We start from the raw sequence: 23,820 nt of genomic DNA on the forward strand, positions 1-23,820 counted from the left end.
CATGCTCATTTTCACTGTGTTTTACTGTATATATGCATGACGGTCAATTTTCACAGTATGCGTCTAACTACATGAAGGGCATGTTTCACTGTATATGTTAGGCTACATGAAGGGCAAGTTTCACTGTACATGTGCTGCTGGGCCTTGACTGACCTTGTCCCCGAGGAAGCGTTTGGGCAGTGACCAGTAGTACACCTGCTCCCTCTGGTTGTTGAAGTTACGATACACCAGCTCCCTCACATTGCTGTTAACGGTTAATCCCTCCGATATCGTCTCTCTCTGAAGCAAGTCCGTCAGCACAAAGTCGTTGCTGTTTCTTGAAAACACAGCACCAATCTGAAAGTGAAAGTAAGAAGTAATGACAACTATTAACAACTATTGTGACTGAATGCATTGTTTATTGCTTGTTATCAAACAGTTATGCAATACTTACATATACTTAATCGAAATAAATGTATTTTAATTTTGGAGATTTTGGAAACATTAAATATAAAATTTGATGCAATTTAAAAAAAGATTTGAAAGTTAAGTCAAATCAGCCAACATATCAAAACTATCTACTGGAAAGTCTTATAGACTAATTAATATATATATATACCGTAGTTTTGAATCTGTATTCTGTACAGTCATGTAGATTGAAATACATGTATCTACAATCTATGACACTAGACTGTGTAGTTCTGTAATCAGCCATCTCTAATTACAGACACAGTGAGTTATCCTACCTGGGCTTTGTTCCATGAGGTACTGGTGCACTGCTTGGTCACCCCCATACAGAAACAGCGCAGACAGCCGTAGGGGTTGTCAGCGTCCAGGAAGAATGTATTCTCCTGGCACTGGTCACAGTTCTTCCCCACAACGTTAGGCTGGAAAAAAAAAATCAAAACTGAACCTTTTAGGGTATGTGTGTAAGTACATATATGTATACAGAGAGCTGATATTTTTCTGCTTTAATGATTAACAAGATGGTAAAAAAAAAAATTGATGTCCGGGGGTGTGAACATGGCAGCCTCACCTTACATCTACAGCCAGTCACTGGGTCAGGCTGTCTGCTGTAGCTACCCCGAGAATCACAGATGTCAGGTACTAAAAATATTTTAAAAAACAGCTGAGATCTACAAATCTTGGCCAAATCTTTTGGACTGATGAAATTCAACAGGCGAATATCCATAACTTACGGCCCACTTTGCGGCAGTAGTTTCCTATCACCGAGGGCTGGCCAATGTATCCGACAGCACATCTCTCACAGTTCCTGCCAGTATAGCCTGCTCTACAAGCCGTACAAGTTGGTCTGCCATCTACATCCAATTTACAGGTGTCGCTGAAACTATAACAAGCCAGGAAGTCAACAGTCAGCTGATCAATCGAATTGTTGGAATTTCTTATAATTTCTGCTGTGTGTGAGCAATCTATGTACCTAAAGCCAACTTTTTTTTTTCCCATGCAAGAAAATTTTGAAAGGTTGGTGAGAACATTAAAATTACAAACATTTCTCTTTATAAACCAGTCTACACATATCTTAATTAGTTTCATTTAAGATAACTATACAGAATGTGTTATGACAATATATTCTGGGCTTTTTATGACTATGCACCTGTTGGTTGGGGTGGTCAGGGGACAAGGACAGCGCTGACAGGCATCAGGGGTACCCACCCTGGCATCTCCGTAAAATCCAACAGCACAACGCTCACATTGGCTACCCTCTGTGTTGTGATCACAGAACTGAAACAAAATGTGACATTCAACTTAACTCTATTTCTATAGCTGCTCCTCCTCAAAGAAAAGTAATCATTCACACCATTACGTCCTTTATGTATCATGACATTTTCATTGCATTATCATCAATTTGACCTTGAAAGTCATGAATAACCTTGAACCTTAACCAGGTGACTTGCCTTTGACTTGATCTTTAAAAGCCAGTACAGAAGTAAAAAGGTAAAGAAAAAAATTGTTATCAGTTTTAATTCACTAAGAGATCACAGCCTTACCCTACATGCTCCGGTCAGAGGGTCGCAGTCTGCTGAATGTCCGTTACAGTTACATCTGGTACAGATACCCAGGTACCGCCCGCTCTGTACTCTCGTGTAACCAGGAGCACAGTCCTATAATTAATATACACAATAAAGAACATGCAAATAGTCATCTGTGGATTAAATCAGGGTTGTTGACATACAACATGGGAGACCTAGGATAACATGTTGACAAACAAGTTAGGGTCCTAGAACAAAATGTTGACATACAACTTTGGGGACCTATAATGACATGGGGACCTAAAATGACTCAAATTGACATACAACATGGGGACCTATAATGACATATTGACTACAACATGGGGGTGGGGTGGGGCTAGAATAAAATCTTGACATACTTTTACAATATGGGGGCTACAACATGTGGGACTTATAAAGACATGTTGACATACAACATGTGGGACCTATAATAACATGCTGACATACAACATAGGACCTATAATGACATATTGACATACAACATGTGGGACCTGTAATGACATGTTGACATACAACGTAGGACCCATAAAATGTTGACATACAACATGTGGGACCTATAATGTGGGACATATATGACATGTTGACATAAATAATGGGGGGGCTAGAATGAAATTTTGATGTACAAAATGGGAGATTAGTACCGGTAGTTGCGTACCTGACAGGAGAGGCCAGAGTATCCTGGGGGACATTCACATTTCTCCACATACACTGCTCTACCTAGGCCTGTCGACTCCCTGGCACCACTGCTCAATTCTACATTGCCGATCCTAAAAAACCCAATTCAAAAGATTATTTCTACATTTATAAATCAGTTGAAAAATCACTTTTCCTATTTAAAATTTACCTCAAACACTCAAAAACTTTTGGAAAAAATACATTTTGAAATTGAAGAAAGTATGTCAAAAGTTTTGATGAAAAGATGTCATTTATACAGTTTTAGATTACAGGTACAAACCAGGTCATGAATAGCCTGGTCACCGGTTGAGGGCCCTGCTGGATTCATTGTGGGACATGATATAGATATACTCCAGAGACTCTCTCTCTCTCTCTCTCTCTCTCTCTCTCTCTCTCTCTCTCTCTCTCTCTCTCTCTCTATTTACCTGGTGAGGGCCATGCTTGCATCATAGTGGGACCTGACATAGATATAATCCACATTCTCCAGGACCATCATTAGGTCCTCCCTGCTGGCGTACTCAAACACAGGGGTGTCCCCACGACGCGGCATATCACCCTTAGTCCACGCATTCTGACAAATCACATTAATCAAAACTGCTTAATGTCAAATCTTTAAAATTAATGATATAGTTTACAAACAAATATATTGAACAATAAAATGTATACAATAAAATATGGTTCAAGTGCCTGGGATAATCGATTTTGATTTGTTATATCCTATTTTTAATACATTTTTGGATAAGGGGGAAGACTGTATACAGGGTTATTTTTTCACCTCGTGTCATTTTCGCCCTTCTACACTTGTAAAACAGTTTCGCCCCATCTTGAATTCACCCAGACACAGTTGTGTTTAAAGAAAGATAATATGAGAGATTGGAATTTGCCCAGTCTTAAATTCGCATGCTAACAACGAGGATGAACGGGACGAAAATAAAATGGGGGCGAATATTTCCCTTTAAACAGCAAAACTAAGTTAGCAATAACAGTCAAGTAATAGCGAATTTAATATAAGCATGTTTGTAATAACCCTGTTTTACTGTATATAAAGAGTAATACTAACAGGAAGTAAAGGGACTTCAAATCGAGTTCTTCCGTCTGCCACAGCGATGGTGGAAGATCTATGGTAAAGTGTAATACCATTACCCTGAAATCGAATAAAAAATACAATAGAAATCATTGAATGTTTATTGATTCATCAAATACAATTTTCATTACTGGACAGAATGCAAAGGAGTCAACTCACCCGCATAATCACATCTGACTGGTCCAATATTCTAGATAGTTCCCGACCCAGTGAATAGTAAATATCATATCGCAGAATTCCTCCATAACTTGTGAGCTTAAAACCGAGAAGATACCATATACAAAATCAATAAGATACACAAAACAAGAGCAATTCAGTCAAATCCCAAAATAAAGTCCCACAAGTGACAACAGAAATCTTTCTTTCATTACCCTGTCTCCTAAAAACTCTCCAGGAAGTGACCAATAGTAGATTCCCGGAGGAACCAATCGGAGTCCATCTCCGACCTGATAGAAGCCGCCGTAGTCTCCGGATGGCAGATACTCCACGTAACGCTCGTCAATCGAGAGGGAGGTGTTCACGTTCACCATTTTCATTTCACCCACCAGATCAATCTACAATTACAACACATTATTTTTCCCTTTTCAAAGAAACATTACAAGAATTTGTGGACTAGCTGAAACGATGGAACTTTAGCAGTATGTAATTATTGTACTGACGAACTCTCACCTTGGAAATCTGCAGATCTGAGCTGAAACACTGAGTAGTGTGCCCAAAACAGAAACAGTCCACACAGTCGCTGTCAATGGAAGCCTCTACGTTGAATCTGGGAGGCTCACAGATGCCCTGGGGAGTACCTATAATCATGTCATATAACCCTGTTAACTAATAGTAATATTTGTATTGCATTTAAAAAAATGAAGTAAGGGTTTTCATGGATGATGCATAATGAACCTCCATGGTCAACAAATGTTGCTTTGAATATGAAAGCCAAGGTCTGAGTCAATTTTGGTGAAGAATAATGGCTGTAGCAATATTTTATCTTGCCAATAACTTTTCACCATTTTTTCCATACAACAGGGATGACGATACATCTGCTCCAGACTACACCTGAGCATGGATGAAGATAAAAGATATTTCAATTCATACAGGTAAACATTTGTGCATGCTTTGAAGCAATGGCCTAGATTCTGTTGAGGGACAGTCCACTTTGCAACAGTATGTGTTTATAACTATAAGCAAGAAATAGGAAGCACAAACATGAACATGTTCCCTATTCAACCATACAGAATATCTGACCAACACCAAAACATTAAAAATTGACAGAGACAATTGAACCTAGCTGACCCAGAATTCACCTTTGATGTGCAAGTACACATACAATATGTTGTAAGATCCAACAAGCAATACTAATGAATTAACACTTTCCACACCGCCATCATATTTTATACATCCTTCGTCCAATAAAGCTTGATCTTTTATCTTTCTTACAACTTGGGTAGGTGCAAATTCTTTTGCAAGCCAGGCGTTTCCCGTGAATTGATAGACACCGAATCTGGTCAAATCTACTATAACCCACTACTTCCTTTACTTTTTCTGTGGGAAAAAAAAATAATCACATCTTCCTCTCAAATGGCAGCATCAGCATTCAATTTTAAATTTGAAGAATTCTTTGAAATGCCTTGATGATTTTGCAAAGACGTACCTCTTTCCAGATGATGTTGATGGTATTCATATCCAACGTGACCATATAACTCAATGACTGGTCAAAACATTTTCATGACATTAAAATGTAATATACATGTATTGTTATCAATTTCAAAAGAAATTAAGATTGATCTCAATTTATCTGCTATATATACAGTACGTTTAGATCTCCAAGTTACGAAAGGAAAAAACCCACAAAAATCATCCAACCATGTCACCGTGCCATAAAGAATAAACGATGCGTTAACAAAATTACAGAAAACCAAATATACATTTACATGTATATATCAGTGCCATGTAATGCCTATCCCACATTTCAGGAACAATAAAATGAAATCCACCATTACAATGTTTAATTATCCAATATCAATCCAACAGTATGAATTATTTACTTTCGATTCCTAATTAAACATGAGGAATTCATATCTGCGTAAAACTGAGAGAAGCACATCTCACAGATTTAAAATTTTCATTTATTTTTTGGAAAGATGTAAACTAAATGAGACTATGATAAAAATTTGCCATTTGCAATTTTATATTTTTGCTATTTGTTGCAAAATGGTTAAATCATGAAATAAAGTCCTCACGTAAAAAAACGGAATCTAAAGTACCTGCAATGTATTACATTCATCTACAACAGGAAATAAAACTTGAATAGCAGCTTCTTTTCATAACCTTAAACCTAAGATAAACCTCACATCTGCTGTGACCTAAAAAAAGCAACAGACCCAGGCATATCACGCAGTGCTGATCCCACTGATCCCACTGATCCCAATTGCCATATATGTACATATAATTAGCTACCTTGGTACTCCTGGCGAGAAAGGTCTGTAACCTTTTTCTCACCAACAACTACAAACCCTGAAAGTAAAACTCGGTCATACCAATCTTCCCTCTTTGCATGTATGATGGGGTTAAATTACCCTATTCCATGATTGTGTTTTTATTAACTTTATAAAAAGACTGTCCCTACTTCCTTTTAAGAAAACATTTTCTTATATTGCTTTAGCTTTAAAAGTACATTGTATTTTGCATTAAAAATTTGGCATCATTATTCAAACATATACAAATCATTTATCCAAATCTTGAGAGCCAATGGATGTCTAAGGCAGATAACCGTATAATGAAGCAGCTAAAAACAAATTTGAATAATACTAAGACTGTTACAGATGCTAACCTCATCTTGTTAACTTACGTCTAACAATGATGATGGCATCAGGAGAGGCGAATATGCTTCCTCTGACATTGATGGCCTCACACGTGTAAGCCCCCGAGTCCTCTACCCTAGCGTCAGTGATGGTCAGGTTACCCCGGCCATTAATACTGGACACGTGGACTCTGTCTCCGGTGGGAATGTTTCCCCAGTTCAGCCTCCATACAATTAGGGGGGTGGGGGTGCCAACAGCCTCACAGATGATCGTAAAATATCCTCCGATTTCAACTTCTATGTTTGGAGGCGGAGCAATGTTAATGGATGGAGCAGCTAGATTAAGAAAAAAGAGTAAACATATAAATTTTAAAAATTTCACAAATTGTCATAATATTTTGGGTATAACAAATTCTGAGTAGAGCAATGCAATAAGTACTCACCACATCCAATTTCGTCGGACCTGTCCTGGCAGTCGATTTCTCCGTCGCACTGATAAGAGGCAGGCACACACTGGTCCCCTGACGTACACTGGTACTCTATGGAATCACATGGGTCACCAGGCTTACGATTTGCTGAAATCAGATTCAGAATTAATAGATTCAAATTAATTTCAAAGTATTGGGTTTTTTTCTTAAATATACTAGTGTAGATATAGTATATTCAGAGTACATGTACATGTACTCATGTTAGGGGAAAAAAAAAAAATTTTAAATAAATGTTTTTGTTCTCAGGTATTTCCACATTTATTTTACTGCTATATTGAAAATGGGGAAAACTCAATTTTTCAATTTTAAGTTAAAAAAAAATGGAAATTAAGGTATTCCCCTTTGCAAATCTTGCAATCAAATATAAAATACCTGCCTGTGATATAATATAAGGTTTTGACCAGAGAACCAAATAATACATCATTTTGCCTTACAAAGAATTTCAAAAGAGAACTTACGACAATTTTGTTCGTCGGAGCCATCTCCACAGTCATTGTCGCCATCACATCGCCAGATTTTCATAGCACACATTCCATTGGAACACTTAAACTGATTGGGCTCACAGAGTTTGTCAACTAATAAATACAGGCATGCATGTGAAAAACAAACAAAAAATACAGGACGTTCTAACAACTTAACGAGAGTCATTTTACATATGTTGAATAATAATTAACAGAAACGTTTGCTTATAACAATTTATATATATATCTATTAAACTGTAAATTATAAACTGTAAATTAAACTGCATTATACATGTATATGGATGCTTGCAAAATTTTACATCAGTCACAATAACTTATATTTTGCACTTTGTATTTCATATGCTGTCAAATATATAGCAGCATATCAGTATATCGATACTATTTAAAGCATAATCATGATAATGTTATGGAGATGCATACAATGTACAGAATGAGAGGACTAAAATCAATAAGTCCAACAATCCCGTAAGTAAAGGTTGTATTTATATACGTACAGTTACAGATGGCTGGATCTTCATCGGATCCGTCTTCACAGTCTCGGTCTCCGTCGCAGCGGTAGTCAGCATTTATGCACTGTAGGTTTTTACACACTGCCTCCCCAGGGCGACAAATTCCCGTGGGTGGGAGGGTGGGGGGAGTCACTAAACGAAAACATCAAATTTTTTTTTAAAGTTTTCTAAATTTCAAATCTATGGGAAAAAAAGCAGATGACCATTTGTATTGTATAGTTTGGTAGTTACAAACGAGCATCAATTTTCAAGGCTCTGGTAAAATTTATTTCAAGGATAGATAGATAAATATACAATAATCCTACCAACAGCTAGACCATATCATAATTTTTCTAACTTTGATAAAAAAAATAATTTCATGCATCAACTCACTGACAATAAAATCTACCAAAATAGGTGATCAATTGAAGAAAACACAGAAAATCTTTAAATAAACTGAACATAGAGAAAAGAAAACAAATGGAAAAGAGGAAATTAAATGCAGTACAAGTACTTCTATAAACATTTCAAATGACTTGAACTCAACACTTACATGACTGAACATCTAATGTGGCAATAGCAAAGTATCGTGACTCCTGTCCGACCACGGAACACATGTAAGAGCCGGAGTCCGCCATCTGGAGCTCCGGAATGGTCAGAAGGTTGCCCTCTACAGACGCACGGAAAGGCAGGGACTACACAAAAAGATCACCAGAATCATCGTGTAAATTTCTGTATGCTCACATATTGTCATCAATTGATTGGATATAACAATTACTGTAATGGTGACAAGTGAACTAGATGCAGATTTTTTAAATCAAATGTGTACATGATAGATGGAGGCCTCTTACGCATAAATAAACATCACAAACGAAATTTGAAATTTACTTATGTACTGTAGATAATCCTAATTAAATGAGAGGAATTAATTTGCGTGCGTAAAATCGTGAGAAGTACCCTTTGTGGATTTCAAAATCTCGCCATTATTTTCTGAGAGTTGAGAACTAAACGAAATAAGGAGAAAAGTTGCACGTTCGCGATTTTATATTCTCGTGAATTGATACAAACCAGCGGGATCATTTAAATTCATTTTTTAAAAAAACAAGGGGGGAATAGATGAGTACCCCATTGCTGTAACGAGTCCAGCGGACAAGGACCGGTCGGCTTGGTTGACATCTGAACTGTGCCTGGCGTCCCTCCCTCAGCCTCAGACTGGGGGGTGAAACAGTGATGATCAGGGGTCGCTCTGTTGGGGCTACAGTGGTTCGTGCTTCAAGAAAAATAAAAAATAAATTTGTCAGTCGAGGGGGAATTTGATTCATAGACACAAATGTATAATACTGTTAATTACAAACATTTATCTAAACAGACTTGTTTGTATATGTGAAATAGAATCCATTTTTACCTCCAAAATCATAACTGAAATGCACGTGAATTTGTTACACCCTTTGGGATAAAAATTTGACAGAAATTGCCCTTTTCACATTTGACAATTTTTCATACAGTGATGATGGTTATTTTTCCAAGTCAGAGTTATCTTTCTTGACAGGTGATAAACTGGCCTTAAAAATATCAGTTCATTGCCTGCAATAGTAAATAATCATGCTTTATTCAACAAACATGTTACTCTTATTTCATAGCAAAGTTTCTCTTAACAGCACCCTAAACCTCTAAAAAAAAATTGAGTGAAGCACACTCAAAATTTTGAGCATTATTGTGATACATGTAAATGGAAAGATAAATGGTACAATTATGCTCTTGGTCATTTAAAAAAACCTGAATGTACCTAACTGCCTGTACCTTGCTATACATGTACACATGCTTAAACAACAAGCATAAAAGGGAAAAATAGATGATAAGGTACATTAACTACAAAATGTACAAACTGAACCATCAACAGGTCCATTACAGGCAGCATCACTCACAAAATTTGTAAAGACAAGAAGTCAAGTCATATACAAAAGGTACCGTAGTTTAAATATACAGGCAGAGGAAATGATAGACATGCTCTAAAACAGTAAATTAAATCTGTAGCAGACACATGACATGGCAGGGAATAGAAAAGGAGTCATTGTACAGTCACCTGACACATACAAGAAAGGCAGACAGAACTCTGAATATCCACCTCCCCTCCTTCCCCACAAAACAATCAGGCCCATGGGCCACATTCCTAACCTGTGTGAGAGATTTTGGTTTAGTATTAAAATTTGTAACCTCATCAATATTTTCTTTATCAAACTCTGATTTCCCAATAGAGTTCAAAACCTTGGCACCTGGAATCTTGATTTCAAAAAATGTAAAATTTATCATACTGTTAATTATAAATGCTTGAAATATGATTTTTCCTCACCCCCTCCTAATTCTAATGATGCATTCCTAAAAAGCCTTATAAATGATCTAATAATAAACTTTAAGCTCTCTTTGTGGGCTCTTTTTTACCCCTTGTTTGAACACATTTGAAGAAAACTTGTTCTCTACAAAACATTTTTTAGCACTATAGTCATTATGTTCTGAAAAAAAAATATTTTAAAAACTCCCAACCTTATCTTTTAAAATTCTCTTATTTCTCATATTCCTTCCCTTCATTGAGGGGACAGGGCACTTCATTTATCAAAATAAGCAATCAACAGCTATTTAAAGACAAATTTTGATCAGAAAACCTTGCTTGAGCCTCTGGCTAAGGTGAGCTTAATAACAACAAAACATTGGAAACAAACACACTACAAAAAGACTTCCAAAGTCAGAGAAGTCAAACAACTAGACCAGACAAGACATTTGTAGACACATACACAAACAGACAAACAAAACAGAACTTCAGACGCAGTGGCAGGCCCGCTTACTCACTGGTACACATAATCTCGTCGGAGCCATCAGGACAGTCAAAATAACCATCACAGTGCTTGATGGACTCCACACAGCCACCTCCTCTACACTGAAACTCAAATGGGCCACAGCTCTCCCCTCCTTCCAGACACAAACACATTGTACACAGTGAATTAATAACACGTAAGACAAGGACACGTTTTGGTAACATGAAAAAGCACATTATAAACATCATGAAGCAATAAATAATTACCGGTATATAAAAGGTTAGAATAAAGCATATAAGCTGATGTTGATATATGCATGATCAGATTACGATATTTTCACTGATTTTGATCTGTGTACCGTATATTTATATGGATACAAAGTGTGTAAAACGCTAATTAAAATATTTCCAACAAATATGCAAAAAAAGGTTAAAGGCCGAACATTTTTACCGGGTGGTAAATCTCAGGTGAGGGCGGGGCTTAATTATTAGAGGTGTGAAAGCCTCCGGGGCTTGCAGTCTACCTGTGGTCGTGAACGCTGCTAATCGCTATACACAGGAGGCAAATTAATACACAGGAAATAAAGAATTAGTCAGAACTGGTCTTAGGTTAAATATCTTATTGTTCTAATGACCATACAAAGCGGTTTTATACGTAAATGGTATGTGTCGTCCGAATTTTCTCTAAGCACACGTGTGTAAAGCACAATTGAAAAAAATGCATTATATTAATTCTGCTATAAAAGTATAGCTCAGTACATTGTGTTTAGCACTTGACATTGTTTAAAAAGTAAATTTTAACAATTATAATAGTATAAGAATACCATACGATCAGTAAGAATGTGGAATGTAAAGACAGCCATTATACATCGACAATTAATGGAGTTCGTTTTTCCATGGAGTGACGTTTACATGCACCAACTTCCAACTGAGTGAATTGCCAGTAAATACAGCTTTAGTAGCATAGTGTACGTTTGGTGTAAAAAGAAAATTTTATATGTTTTGGAGCTGTCCATTTTCATGGAATTAATTAGGTCACACACATGCAACATAATTCAAATATAAGTTGTGCGTATTTTCAATCACTGAATAATTATTTTTCATAATCCATTTTAATACTGATAATGTTTAAAATCAATTTTCATTTCCCCCTTTTTCATACATGATGGAAGATATCAAAGATAACGTTGTTAATTGCTAGTAAACAGAAATCCGCGCTCGGACGATCACGTAAATCAAACTGGGTGCTATTGTTTCAAACTTGATTGACAAGCGACATCATTTTGAAGTTTGTACAGGTAAAAAAGGGGGCGTTTGTAAAATGTTCGGCCTTTAAAAATTAAAATTAAAGGAACTATAGCAAAATCAAAAAAAAAATTTTTAAAAAGCTGAATAGAAAATACATAAATATCAACAGCAAGATTTTTCCCACCATTTTTAAAAGGGAAAAAAAAGTAAAAGATAACATGTTCCTGGTACCTCAAAATCCTTGAAGGCGGAAGAGGAAATAAAATACAACCTATGAAATATCTTTTTTGGCCTTGATGGTATTGAAAATACACGTAGTGCATGATAAGTTTAAGATATTTATTATATGGTTTATATGCGAGTTAAATTGAAGTGTTTTATACTCACGACAATCATTTTCGTCGCTGCCATCCTGACAGTCTTGTCGTCCATCACAGCGTCTTGTCTGGGGCACGCATTTCCCATCAGAGTAACACGTGAACTCGCTATCCAGACATGCTACAATCATTAACAATAAATTATCACTGATACAATAAAATATGGTCCAGGTCTTTAAATTAACAAGGGGCTACAATTCAACTCTTAAAATAATATATTTACATTCTAATGTGTTTTTCCATTAAATTCTTTGATCTTTAAATGCCTCTATATGCAACAACTATAATCACTGCGTAGGAATTAACATGTAATTTACATAAGTAGTTCTCAAACAGTGATTTTTATGTTATCGGTTAAAAGATATATTTCATGAATGTTGACAAAACACCATGTTTTACAATTAATCAACAAAAAAGTTGACTTTATTGTTAAAAGCAAAATTTCAAGAGTTATTTTTCATGGCAGACTATCATCAAACAAAATGTGCATATAATATTTTCTACATATCTTGACATATTCTAAGGGTCAATAATTTAGAACTCCACAATTTCAAGTACCGTTAAATAAAATTAAATATACCTTTAAAGGACAACTTTTAACAAAGATTCAAAACAGGTAATTTATCATATCTATTATAAGATACAAAGATAAAGAATTTAATTTTTATGAGAAATTTCAAATAAATTTTTCAGGAGAAAACAAAAATGGTCTTACGACAGTCGAATTCATCACTGCCATCTTGACAGTCTCGCTGTCTGTTACAGCGACTTGTCAGTGGAACACAAGCTTTGTCAGAAAAACAGGTAAACTCATCAGAACGACAACCTACAAAATCATGTAAGAAAACTATACAATAAAGCTAGTACAATAGATATCACTTAGAGAAGGACTGGAATGATACATTGTTTGCTGTATTGATATGTTTAATGATATTTGTGACACAATACAATATGTATCAAGATTATTTCTTTCAATTAAAAGATTCTGTTTTCAGTCTTGAAAATAGAAATGAATTTTGAAACAACAATACTCTGCAATTGACAAACAGTTACCATTTTGAATGGTTTTACATTTTTTGTAATTGTGAGCTTTCACTGGATAGCATATCTACCAAGTATGATTCCCTCTATTTCTTACGGTAACTTTAGTTAATTCATAGCTCTACAGAAACTAACAGGACTGAAATCTACACGCCCCGTTTATCGATTGATTGAAACCTACAGCGACCTATGAAAAATTACAGACTAAGATTCTGTGATTGATTTCGAATTAAAAGGAGAGTGAACTCAAACTTACCACAACCGACTTCATCAGAATCATCAAAGCAATCGGTAACTCTGTCACACCGCCTCCTGATGTCTATACACTGGCCGTTAGTGCAGGTAAATTGACTGGTGGGTGAACAAGCTACAAGAAAGTGACAGTCAATCAATCAAGCAATCATTGGTCAGATGCATCAAATCTGCATGAAATCTAATGGCAGACTATCATTAAACAAAAAGCGCATATAATATATTCTACATATATATGGACTAACCTATTTTATAGTACATTATATGGGGGTTTTCCCCTGTATAAAGATAATGCTCTAGGAATGTACACACATCTTACAATTAGTTCACATATATAATTTAATTGATAACAGGTTTATTCCCTGATGATCCACAATTAACATGTTCCTATAGAACACATTCAAAAGATATTAATTAATCTACATGAAACATGAACAAACTTGCAGAAAATAAAGAAATATATGAAACGCATGTACATAATAACTAAAAAGTTTAGAAATTAAAGTTGGAAAGTGTCTAGCAAAGAAATCATTCACAGCATTGTGCAAATTAACCATTGCAGCAAAGATAATGAAACTTCATCTCGCAAAAGAATTGCTATTTAGTTTTCACATTGAAAATATGTTAAATTAGTCAGCTCAATAAACACACACAGTGAAAAAGTGCTGGAATCAAGCTCATTTGATAAGGTGAAAACAAAGTACATTGAGCTTTGCAAATTATCAGATTTACATGTACCAAAATATACACAAAGAGTGTTGAAGTGTATTTATAGATCTTCTAGACTTGACACTGAAAATAAACTCACACTCTGCCAAAGCCCATTATCATCATTGACAGCAAAACAGTAAAGAAATTTGTATAAACAAACAAAAAAATGATGTAAGAAAGTGCACCAAACAGCGAAATTCATGCCATGCAGTGCTTTGGCTCTATGCCAAGAGTTTCTGTTTGCAGAAACAATACGGCAGCCAAAAGAAACAGACAGGAGAGTTTCTGTGTGCCGAATCAATATGGAAGCCAAAAAAACCCAGGCAAGACACTTACAGCAGTCCATCTCATCAGACTTATCAACACAGTCGTCAAAACCATCGCAAACCAGCGAAGCATTTACACACTGATGCTCAAAAACACATGTAAACTGGGAAGCACTGTCACATTTTCCTGTAGGAAGGGCAAAGATGTCACAACCACAAAACACAATACATGTACAAACATTATACAAAAGGAATTCGCTTGGCCAAAACTCTTGTTCTACCCTTTACAAATCTCATTTACAAAATGTGTAATAATGGCTCAAGGAAGGCAATTTAAAAATATGTTTGGAAGCTAGAAAAACTCTTTTTAAAGCTGCATTAAAAAAAAAATGTTAACATTTTGAAAATTGGAAACTATTTCAATTTTCTGCTATTGAATTAAAATCTATATGAAATTTGAAAGAAATAATCTAGTACGTAACATTTTGGAAGAAATCAAATTCTTATTGGAGATTGAAAAGTTTTGAAATAATTAATAATTTCAACGAAACTTGTTTAACCCATTCAGAAGATTAAGTCAACAAATACATTTTTCCACTAATTATAGACACACGGTTTAAACAAATAAGTTTTATCCATATATAGTAAAGTTATGTTAATTTTTAGATTAACTTACGACATGATCTGTCCTCCTCGTCTGATCTATCGCTGCAGTCTGGATATCCGTCACAAAGTCGTCGTCTGTCGATACATTGTCCGTTCCTGCACGTAAACTCATCAGTGCGACAGGATACAGCTAAACATTCAAATGAATACTAGGAATAAATTCATTTACCAACTTAAAATCTAAGAATTGAAAAGTAGACACTGGAAATTTATACAAAAATTCAGCCAAAATGCATTCACTCCAAATGACAAATATTTGATCAAATATTGTGTTTATAAATCCATTGTTGTATGTCACTGCCAAAATTGATTATCCCAAATGAAAGTGGATGCATGAGAAGAGTCAAAATAGTTCATATCTAATTAAATCATTAGTCAATGTGAGTGCCATAAAGCAAAATTTTAATTCAAACTTTGATCACATTTTTCATATGCATGTACATGTATAACAAAAACAGAGATACCGTTCAAATATCTCTCTCTCTCTCTCTCTCTCTCTCCTTCTCTTTTCTCTTTTTCTCTCTCCTTCTCTTTTTCTCTCTCCCTCAAATTTTAAAGATGGAACTTACTGCAATTGGCATGCTCATCGGATCTGTCGGGACAGTTGATTCGGCCGTCACACTCGGCTGCACTGGGTATACAGCGCTCTCCATCAGCACACATGAACTCACCACTCCGACAACCTGCACAATAAACCATGTCAATGATTGCATAGTCGTGCAATATCAACATATGTGTTTTTCTATTTAACCTAAGTTTACAACATAATTGCTTTTAAAAGAATAAATTTAATGCTAAAATTGTAAGCCATTTTCTGTGTTACAAACTATACCACTTAAACAAAGCTAACATGCAACTTAATGACTTTGAATCCATGCAAATGCATGTACTTTTTTTCCACATATTCGATGTACAAATGTAAATAATCCCTTTTGTCTACTATTTTTCTTCAATTTTTTTTTTTTAAATACCAATAACAAGTGTACAGAGTTTTAGAGATTGGAATGTTGACAGACAGCACTACATGTTTAACAACCGTTTCGTACCACAGTATCTGGGGAACTCATCGCTGCCGTCTCCACAGTCGGTCTTTCCGTCACACTGAGATCCCGGGGGTGCACAGGTTCCGTCGTCACACGTATGCTGACCCTGAGGGCAGTCACGAGTGGTGGTGCCTACATTTAGAAATAGTGTCATACAATATAACTTTGCTAAAAAGTTGATATTCCAACCTAAAATCAAATTTTCAAGAAGCTTAATACATAATGTGTACACTTTGGGTATCAAAATGTTATACATGTATTTCTAATGCTAAAGAGAAAGAACAAATTAATGTACCCCCCCCCCCTTAACTATGTACTGCATATTCTGACATACATGTATCTCATTCATATATATTGCTCTTTCTATCTGTCAAAATATACAATTTTACAGATACATGTATGTAAGACTATCAACCACAACAACAAAACATAGTGCAAAAACCACAAACATACGCTTTATAGATCAATTCGAAAACAGACAATGTGAAAAATCATGAAAGTTGGTGATTTGCAAATATACTGTATACAGCTACATGGTAAAAGATGTACAAGTGTCTAAATAAAAATGAGAGTGATTGAGACTTACAGTTCCTCTCGTCGGCCCCGTCCACGCAATCAGGGAAACCGTCACACAGATAAGCTTTGTCTACACATGACCCATCATAGCAACGCAGCTGGTCATCCTTACATGCTGGCGCAAAAACAAAAGAGGCATGCAAAGCAAAGATGATACACAGAGGACAATAAAACTTATAGTGGAGTCATCATAATGGACTAGAAATCAGTTCTGATGAAACATGTACACACAGTGAATGAAGGTTATGTAGATTCCCAATTAAATGCAAGGAATTCATATCCGCATAAACGCTCGAGAGGCAAATTTTGCAGATTTTTAAATCTTGCTTTTTTTTTCAAACAGATGTAAATTATATAAAACAAAGATAAAGATTTCGGCATCCACAATTTTATGCAAAAGGGTTGAATTGCGGAATGAAGTACTTGCGTAAAATAAGAAATCTTAACTTTACAGCAACATCGAAAACACTTTTGGCATCTTGAAATGGCAGACACCTCACGATATTTCACAGCATAAGATAAAGAAGCTTGTACATATAGTGATGTCTAGATAATTCATGTAAACATGTTGTATAATTAAAACAAACAACAGTTCTGTTTAACCTTCCAATGACTGATAGATAAATATTATAATATGTAGTACACATTCTTTTGTATTGTTAATAAAGGAAAATACAGTAATAGTACACATTCTTTTGTATTGTTAATAAAGGAAAATACAGTAAAACACGCTTAAAGCAAACACACTTATTATGAACTGACAATTATAATGGAATGATTTTCATTCCCTTAACTTATATTTATATTAAACACTTTAAAACAGATATAACGAATTACGCTTGTAACAAAGCAAAATTATACATCCCTGTTACTTCATTATAAGCATGTTTTACTGTTTTTGTCTTTGATAGCAAATTTTGAAGAATCCAAGAAAATTTTAAGCTTCACATACAAATATGCTTAGAACCATGAACTTTGACATAATAACGAAGGTGACAACTGAAAGTATATTCCACCCCAGCAGCAACAGCATGCAAAATAATGAACTTTAATGATCACCAAAGCAGCATATAATTAAGAAACTTTTATATTATCTGCAGATCATCATTATTAAACATGTACTACAGACTGTACTTGAACGTTATATTCAAATGTCTTTGTGAAACTCAATTACCTGTACTTGCATGTTCAAATTAATTAAATCCATCCTCTTACCCTTACTAAGACTAAGAAGACATTTCACAAAAGACACTTTCTCCATACTTAGAATTTGATTATCATAAGTTATTACATGTACTATCCAAACTTAAAATTTTATTATCATGAGAAATTACTAACAAAATGGTCAGAGGATTACCACACCTAAACAATTAAATATAGAAGAACAAAAATCTGAGGACTGAACGTAAGCAGAAGCCAAAAAAGTAAACCCTTGATTCACAACTTCAAAATTTCAGTTCAGGTGAGCTAAGCTGACCATGGACATGGCCTATGTTACCTGGTATGACTAGGAGATCCACGGAGGCTTCCCCCACCCCTGCTACTGTGTCTGTGTAACATACATAGGCCGTCACATCGTTCATGGTCAGGCTTGGAATGGACAGTCGCCCACCCTGAAGTACGGCTTTGGCAGGTAGAGCCTGGGTGTGAAAACAACAGGGTGATTAGTCTGTACACTCTGGGTTACTCAGCAATATCAATATTCCACTACCTCTAACCTCAGGTTGTAGGCAATTGTTTAAGTACAAATGATGGTAAAATAGGGGGATTGTATGATTTCAATGTAAGTTTAATAGCAAAAATTTACCAGTAATGTTTTTCAATTCTTTATTCGATTCAACGTAATTCCAAATTTCTTTATGTTTAAATGATAGCATAACTTCAGTAAAATGCTCATCAAACTTGAAAATACATTGAAATTGGAAGAAATTGAAGGAGACTTGGCTTTTGCTTTCAGGAAAATTATATTAACATGTAATAGTAAAATATAATAAACTCCTGTTGCTCCTTAGAACAGCACTCATAACATCAAGCATCTAAAAAAACCTTTTCCTTGTAGTAGAATTATATGTGACGTACCCCATCCTTGGTCTTCCAACGAATGGTGACCCCGACATTTCCTGTTGCGACACAGTCAAACACAGCTGTCTCTCCCTCGTTATAAATCTGCTGGGACTGCTGAATATCAAGCCGAACACGTTGTCCTACAAAACATCAAACATCACATCTTGTTTAATGATGAATTAATCTCGCCCCAAAGTCACCAACTTTCCTCATCTAAATTCTCAGTCTCAAATCCGAGGTATACCAAAATATAAAGCAAGAAAGTGTGAATTACAATGGCTAACTTTCATCATCTTAATTTTCAGTCTGAAATCTGAGGTTTGCCTCAAATTATGCACATGTATAAATCTTAATGTAAGGATTTGAGTTGAGAACTGCTCTGGGTGAATGCGGGGCCTGGCCAAGCCATCACGGAAATTTTCACATCAATCAACTCAGTTCACAATTCAATTGCTTGAAACAATAGTGCATGAATTTGAGTTTAAAAATCTTGGAATTGAGGCTGAGTAGTGACTTGAGGAAAGTTGATTACTGTGGGGCCATGTATTAAAAAATATTGTTGTCTTCAGCATGATGTATACAGCAACCTAAGACAAAAACACAATGCTGTTGTACATGTGTAGATGATTTTGCTTACCACAGATATTGACACCCTCATCTGAGCCATCCCTACAGTCCCTGACAATGTTACAGAGGGTATCCCCCCCTACACACTGGCCGTCATCACACCGGAACTCCCCCTCCGGACAAAATGTGTTGGTGCCTGACAAAACATAAAGATCCTATCTAACATAACAGCTGAAATAGCTCCATCATGCATACTTGTCTAAACATTAATTTGTTTGGCCTCCATTTAGAGGATTGAAAAAAATGACTGTTTGAAATAGCTCCATCATGCATATTTGTCTATATAAACATCAATTTGTTTGGCCTCCATTAAGAGGATTGAAATAGATGACAGTTTGAAATAGTTCCATCATGCATATTTCTGTAAACATCAATTTATTTGGCCTCCATTAAAAGGATTGAAAAAAGATGACTGTTTGAAATAGTTCAATCATGCATACTTTTCTAAACATCAATTTCATTGGGCCTCCATTAAGAGGATTCAAAAAGATGATAACATAACTAGATTACAATTTTGCCAGTCATGGCCGAGTGAATTCAGATTTTTATCTACTGACCACACAGAGAGAGGAACTCGTCCGAACTGTCATCGCAGTCGGGAGTTCCGTCACACTTCAGGTCCGATGGGATACACATGCTGTCGTTGCATTGGAACTGGTCCGCTGTACAGATTTGTGGTGGGAGGGTGGGAGGGACAGTCACCACCACTACAAAGAGAGAGAGAGAACAATAGTCCCACATCACAGCAAATGAAACATCAAACACACTATGACTGACTGCATGGTCAGTGTTCTTTCATTATTAATCTTACAAAGCAACGTACCCCTTGGGAAATTTGTTTCATAAGATGAGCTTAAATACAACAATCACCTAACTCTTATTAAGATTGTGACGATGCATATTTTACATATTTACACAATACACTTTCTCCAAATTTCGTTTAAGATAAGCTTACCACAATCATCTTCATCTGAGCTGTCGTAACACTCTGGTAATCCGTCACACCGTTTCCCTACCACACAGTCTCCATTTTTACAGCGTATCTGTCCGGCAGGACATGTATCTGGGGTACCACCTATGACAGAAACAACCACTGACAAGTTTAGATCATCTGTATATCAGACTTGGCACATCATTGAAAAGAAACGACCAGCAAACTTTGAATAGTGCTCGGATTTCAATTTCTTTCACTTGACAGGGCTTAGTAGAGAGCTAGTATTATTACAGGAAACTATGAAAACTATCTGTACATATATGGACAAACAGTAGGAATTTCCACAACTACAGTCAAACCCTCAAAACATTGTAACCTCAAAAACCTTATATATGTCAAATTGACTTCCAAGTCTTTGTATTACTTTACATGTATAACCAAAATATCTCAAATGTTAGCTCTCATCAAGTTTGAGATAGCATGGTATGATTGTTTATAGATTGTACATAAATAGTACATTTAGAGCTTTGCATACTTTAGCTAGGCCAGCTTACCACAGTTGTTCTCATCTGATCTGTCCAGGCAATGGATCACTCCATCACACCGCTTTCCCTGGACACAGGTGCCATCTTCACATCGGAGGAGTCCCTCGGGACAGGACACAGATGTACCACCTAATAACAGATCACAATAATTCCTATAATTAAGTATCAGGTATTCCTATCATCTTTGCAGGTTACTAAATTTTTTGTTTTCATAACTGTCTTGTGACACTGTTACATAATTTGGATTTTTTTTTTTCCGGAGGGGGTGAAAGAAGGGGTTTGAACATGGTTCATGTGGAATAGCTTGAGTTTTGTCATCAAAATATATATCCATATGATGGCTTAGAGGTATTTCTCACAGATCCCACTCCCCCTTTCCAAAGGCACAACAGAGTGAGGGCAGACAGAAACGGTACTTAAGATGTCAAGGGTGCATGAAAATCTGAATAGCTGAACTGCTAAAAACATCTAACAAATCTATGGTGGATTATAAACTGCAACTGTGACATAACATTTCAATAAGCTGATCATTACTGGCACTGTACCAGTTATTGGCTAAAATGTACTGTTTTCTTTTCGTAATCCCTTATTTCTTGATATTTTTGGATAAAATTTGACATACTTTAAAAAGTGAACTCCTTATTTATCAATCTGTTAGTTTATATCATTATTTAGAACCCAAAACATATTATTTTGTGCTTTTAAGCACGCCCCGAATTTGCCGAGTTTTTACGATTTACTGTACCAGTTATCGGCTTCGTGATAATAACATAGTAAAAATCCGTGTTCATGTTGATTTTATACTCTGCTAAATGTAGTTTGAATTATGCCCCTTGTGAGGTCAGACTAAAGTATTCGGGGTCATGATACATTATAAACAAAGCTCATAAAATAATTCGTTTATTATCATACGGTATTACACCAAATCGTATACTATTCAATACATAATTGTGCAATCAGGCGTTCAATTGCGCTACGAATCTCTCGGAAATTCGTGAATTCCTTTTGTTTATACATGTTAAATGTATTTATTTTATATGTCAAATCAAAGAAAGGATATAATAACGTATCACAAAGAGGTAATTTTCTATTTTTAACTTATTACGTCACTTCCCCCACTGCTGAAAGTGCAAAGATGTAAAATCAGCGGTAAACAATGATCGTTTAAGCTCATGTATAAAACATATTCAAGAAAATTTTCAAGCAAACTTACTTTTCTTTATTCGAAAAAGACGACTGAATTAAAAAATCTTGGATTGTCGAGTGCTATAAACCCGAACTCTCAGTTTAGCCGATAACTGGTCTTAGCCGATAACTGGTACAGTACCAGTATGTGATCAAAATTATGTCTTAATTTCAAAAAGATCTATAATAATGCCAATTTTCATCAATTTTGAACCATGCAGGTAAGCAATGAATCGAAAACAGATCCATATATTTACAACATGGCATTTAACTTATCTTTTAATCAATTTTTTTTTTATTTTGAAAGCTCTATTTACCAATTGAAAAAATGCAATGCAGGAAAAAAAGGATTAAAAACCAAGCATGAATTCTTTATACAGCTGAAATGAAACTCTAGAAGGACATTCAACGTTCTATTGGGTTAATTTTATACAGAAATGAAAAATTTATGAAAACCTAACACCTGCATTTGATACTGTTCGAACATTTTTGCATCATTAGGCTAAAGAATTAACAAGAAATCGGGATATTATATAAGCGGATTGGAAAAAAAAAAAAAAATGAGAGTAAATTAAACTTATAGTAGAAAAGAATGCAACCATTTTCAAAAATTTACATTTTTAAATGCGTGATTTTAATTAGGATACCAAAAACATCATCCTTAAAACCATTCACACTTGCTTAATCTAATAAAAAATTTAATTTAATTATGAATGGAAAAATCTTTTTCTTAATATTTAACTTCAAGAGCTTTATTCATTTCAGTTTATGCAAAATTGTATCAACTTGAATAGTTTTTTTAGATTTATGAGATCATGACTTGTATGTATTGTGTATGAATGTGTTATATGTATTATAAAATGAAAAACTGTAAATAAAAAATAAAAAAAAATAAAAAATTAATTATGAACATGCATGTTTCTCTCCTTGTGTTTCTGCCCCTTCCCCTGATCCATCAATATATCATTTGACAATCTCTTCACTTTACAAGAGTTTGGAGATAGAATTAATGTTAACTATACCACAGTTGGTTTCATCGGAGTTATCTTCACAATCGTTGGGCACCCCGTCGCATCTATAATCCCGATTGATGCAGGCACCGTTGCTGCACTGGAATTCCTGCGCCGAGCATCGGGGATCTACAACACATAAAAATAGCCAACATGAACAAAGATCTTATTATGTCTCACTTGTTTACCAGAATGTCTGCCAGACTGAATCATATGTTAGCTCACTCCTTTATGCTGAAACTTTTTGTGCACAAAAGACCACAAATTGACAGACATGCTTTAGAATTACGAAATCTGTATATATTCCCACCAAACTTTTTGTGACTGGTGTTCGACATGAAAACTTACTTACATGGATTTGATGGGTTAAAAGGTTTTTATAATGTTCACAAATTAAGATAAATTAAACAAGGGTGTCCCTGTTAATAAAACAAAGAATCAGCATT

General features: G+C 35.3%; 1 protein-coding gene across 7 annotated transcripts in view; it reads right to left on the reverse strand.

Annotated features, from left to right (window-relative positions):
• Positions 1–23,820, reverse strand: part of LOC105328642 (basement membrane-specific heparan sulfate proteoglycan core protein) — a 67,118-nt gene that overhangs the window by 26,104 nt on the left and 17,194 nt on the right. For 4 of the 7 annotated variants that reach the window (XM_034481940.2, XM_034481939.2, XM_011429606.4 and 1 more), the window contains 34 exons: positions 23,387–23,503; positions 21,189–21,308; positions 20,656–20,775; positions 20,258–20,407; positions 19,711–19,836; positions 19,089–19,213; positions 18,508–18,649; positions 17,020–17,124; positions 16,437–16,565; positions 15,960–16,073; positions 15,401–15,520; positions 14,795–14,911; positions 13,752–13,862; positions 13,170–13,280; positions 12,465–12,575; positions 10,865–10,984; positions 9,145–9,290; positions 8,574–8,715; positions 8,027–8,173; positions 7,509–7,625; positions 7,006–7,137; positions 6,611–6,898; positions 4,438–4,565; positions 4,140–4,322; positions 3,928–4,023; positions 3,745–3,828; positions 3,110–3,255; positions 2,665–2,776; positions 1,989–2,102; positions 1,595–1,722; positions 1,179–1,327; positions 1,016–1,086; positions 726–866; positions 154–336 (listed from right to left, as the gene is read on the reverse strand). In XM_034481940.2, the coding sequence (XP_034337831.2) occupies positions 154–336; positions 726–866; positions 1,016–1,086; positions 1,179–1,327; positions 1,595–1,722; positions 1,989–2,102; positions 2,665–2,776; positions 3,110–3,255; positions 3,745–3,828; positions 3,928–4,023; positions 4,140–4,322; positions 4,438–4,565; positions 6,611–6,898; positions 7,006–7,137; positions 7,509–7,625; positions 8,027–8,173; positions 8,574–8,715; positions 9,145–9,290; positions 10,865–10,984; positions 12,465–12,575; positions 13,170–13,280; positions 13,752–13,862; positions 14,795–14,911; positions 15,401–15,520; positions 15,960–16,073; positions 16,437–16,565; positions 17,020–17,124; positions 18,508–18,649; positions 19,089–19,213; positions 19,711–19,836; positions 20,258–20,407; positions 20,656–20,775; positions 21,189–21,308; positions 23,387–23,503 (4,445 nt within the window). The remainder of the gene's footprint in view (positions 1–153; positions 337–725; positions 867–1,015; positions 1,087–1,178; positions 1,328–1,594; positions 1,723–1,988; positions 2,103–2,664; positions 2,777–3,109; positions 3,256–3,744; positions 3,829–3,927; positions 4,024–4,139; positions 4,323–4,437; positions 4,566–6,610; positions 6,899–7,005; positions 7,138–7,508; positions 7,626–8,026; positions 8,174–8,573; positions 8,716–9,144; positions 9,291–10,864; positions 10,985–12,464; positions 12,576–13,169; positions 13,281–13,751; positions 13,863–14,794; positions 14,912–15,400; positions 15,521–15,959; positions 16,074–16,436; positions 16,566–17,019; positions 17,125–18,507; positions 18,650–19,088; positions 19,214–19,710; positions 19,837–20,257; positions 20,408–20,655; positions 20,776–21,188; positions 21,309–23,386; positions 23,504–23,820) is intronic. The other 3 variants (XM_034481942.2, XM_034481943.2, XM_034481944.2) reach the window with 3 other exon arrangements.

Source organism: Magallana gigas, chromosome 3 (genome assembly GCF_963853765.1).
Source record: "Magallana gigas chromosome 3, xbMagGiga1.1, whole genome shotgun sequence".
Lineage (NCBI taxonomy): Eukaryota > Metazoa > Mollusca > Bivalvia > Ostreida > Ostreidae > Magallana > Magallana gigas.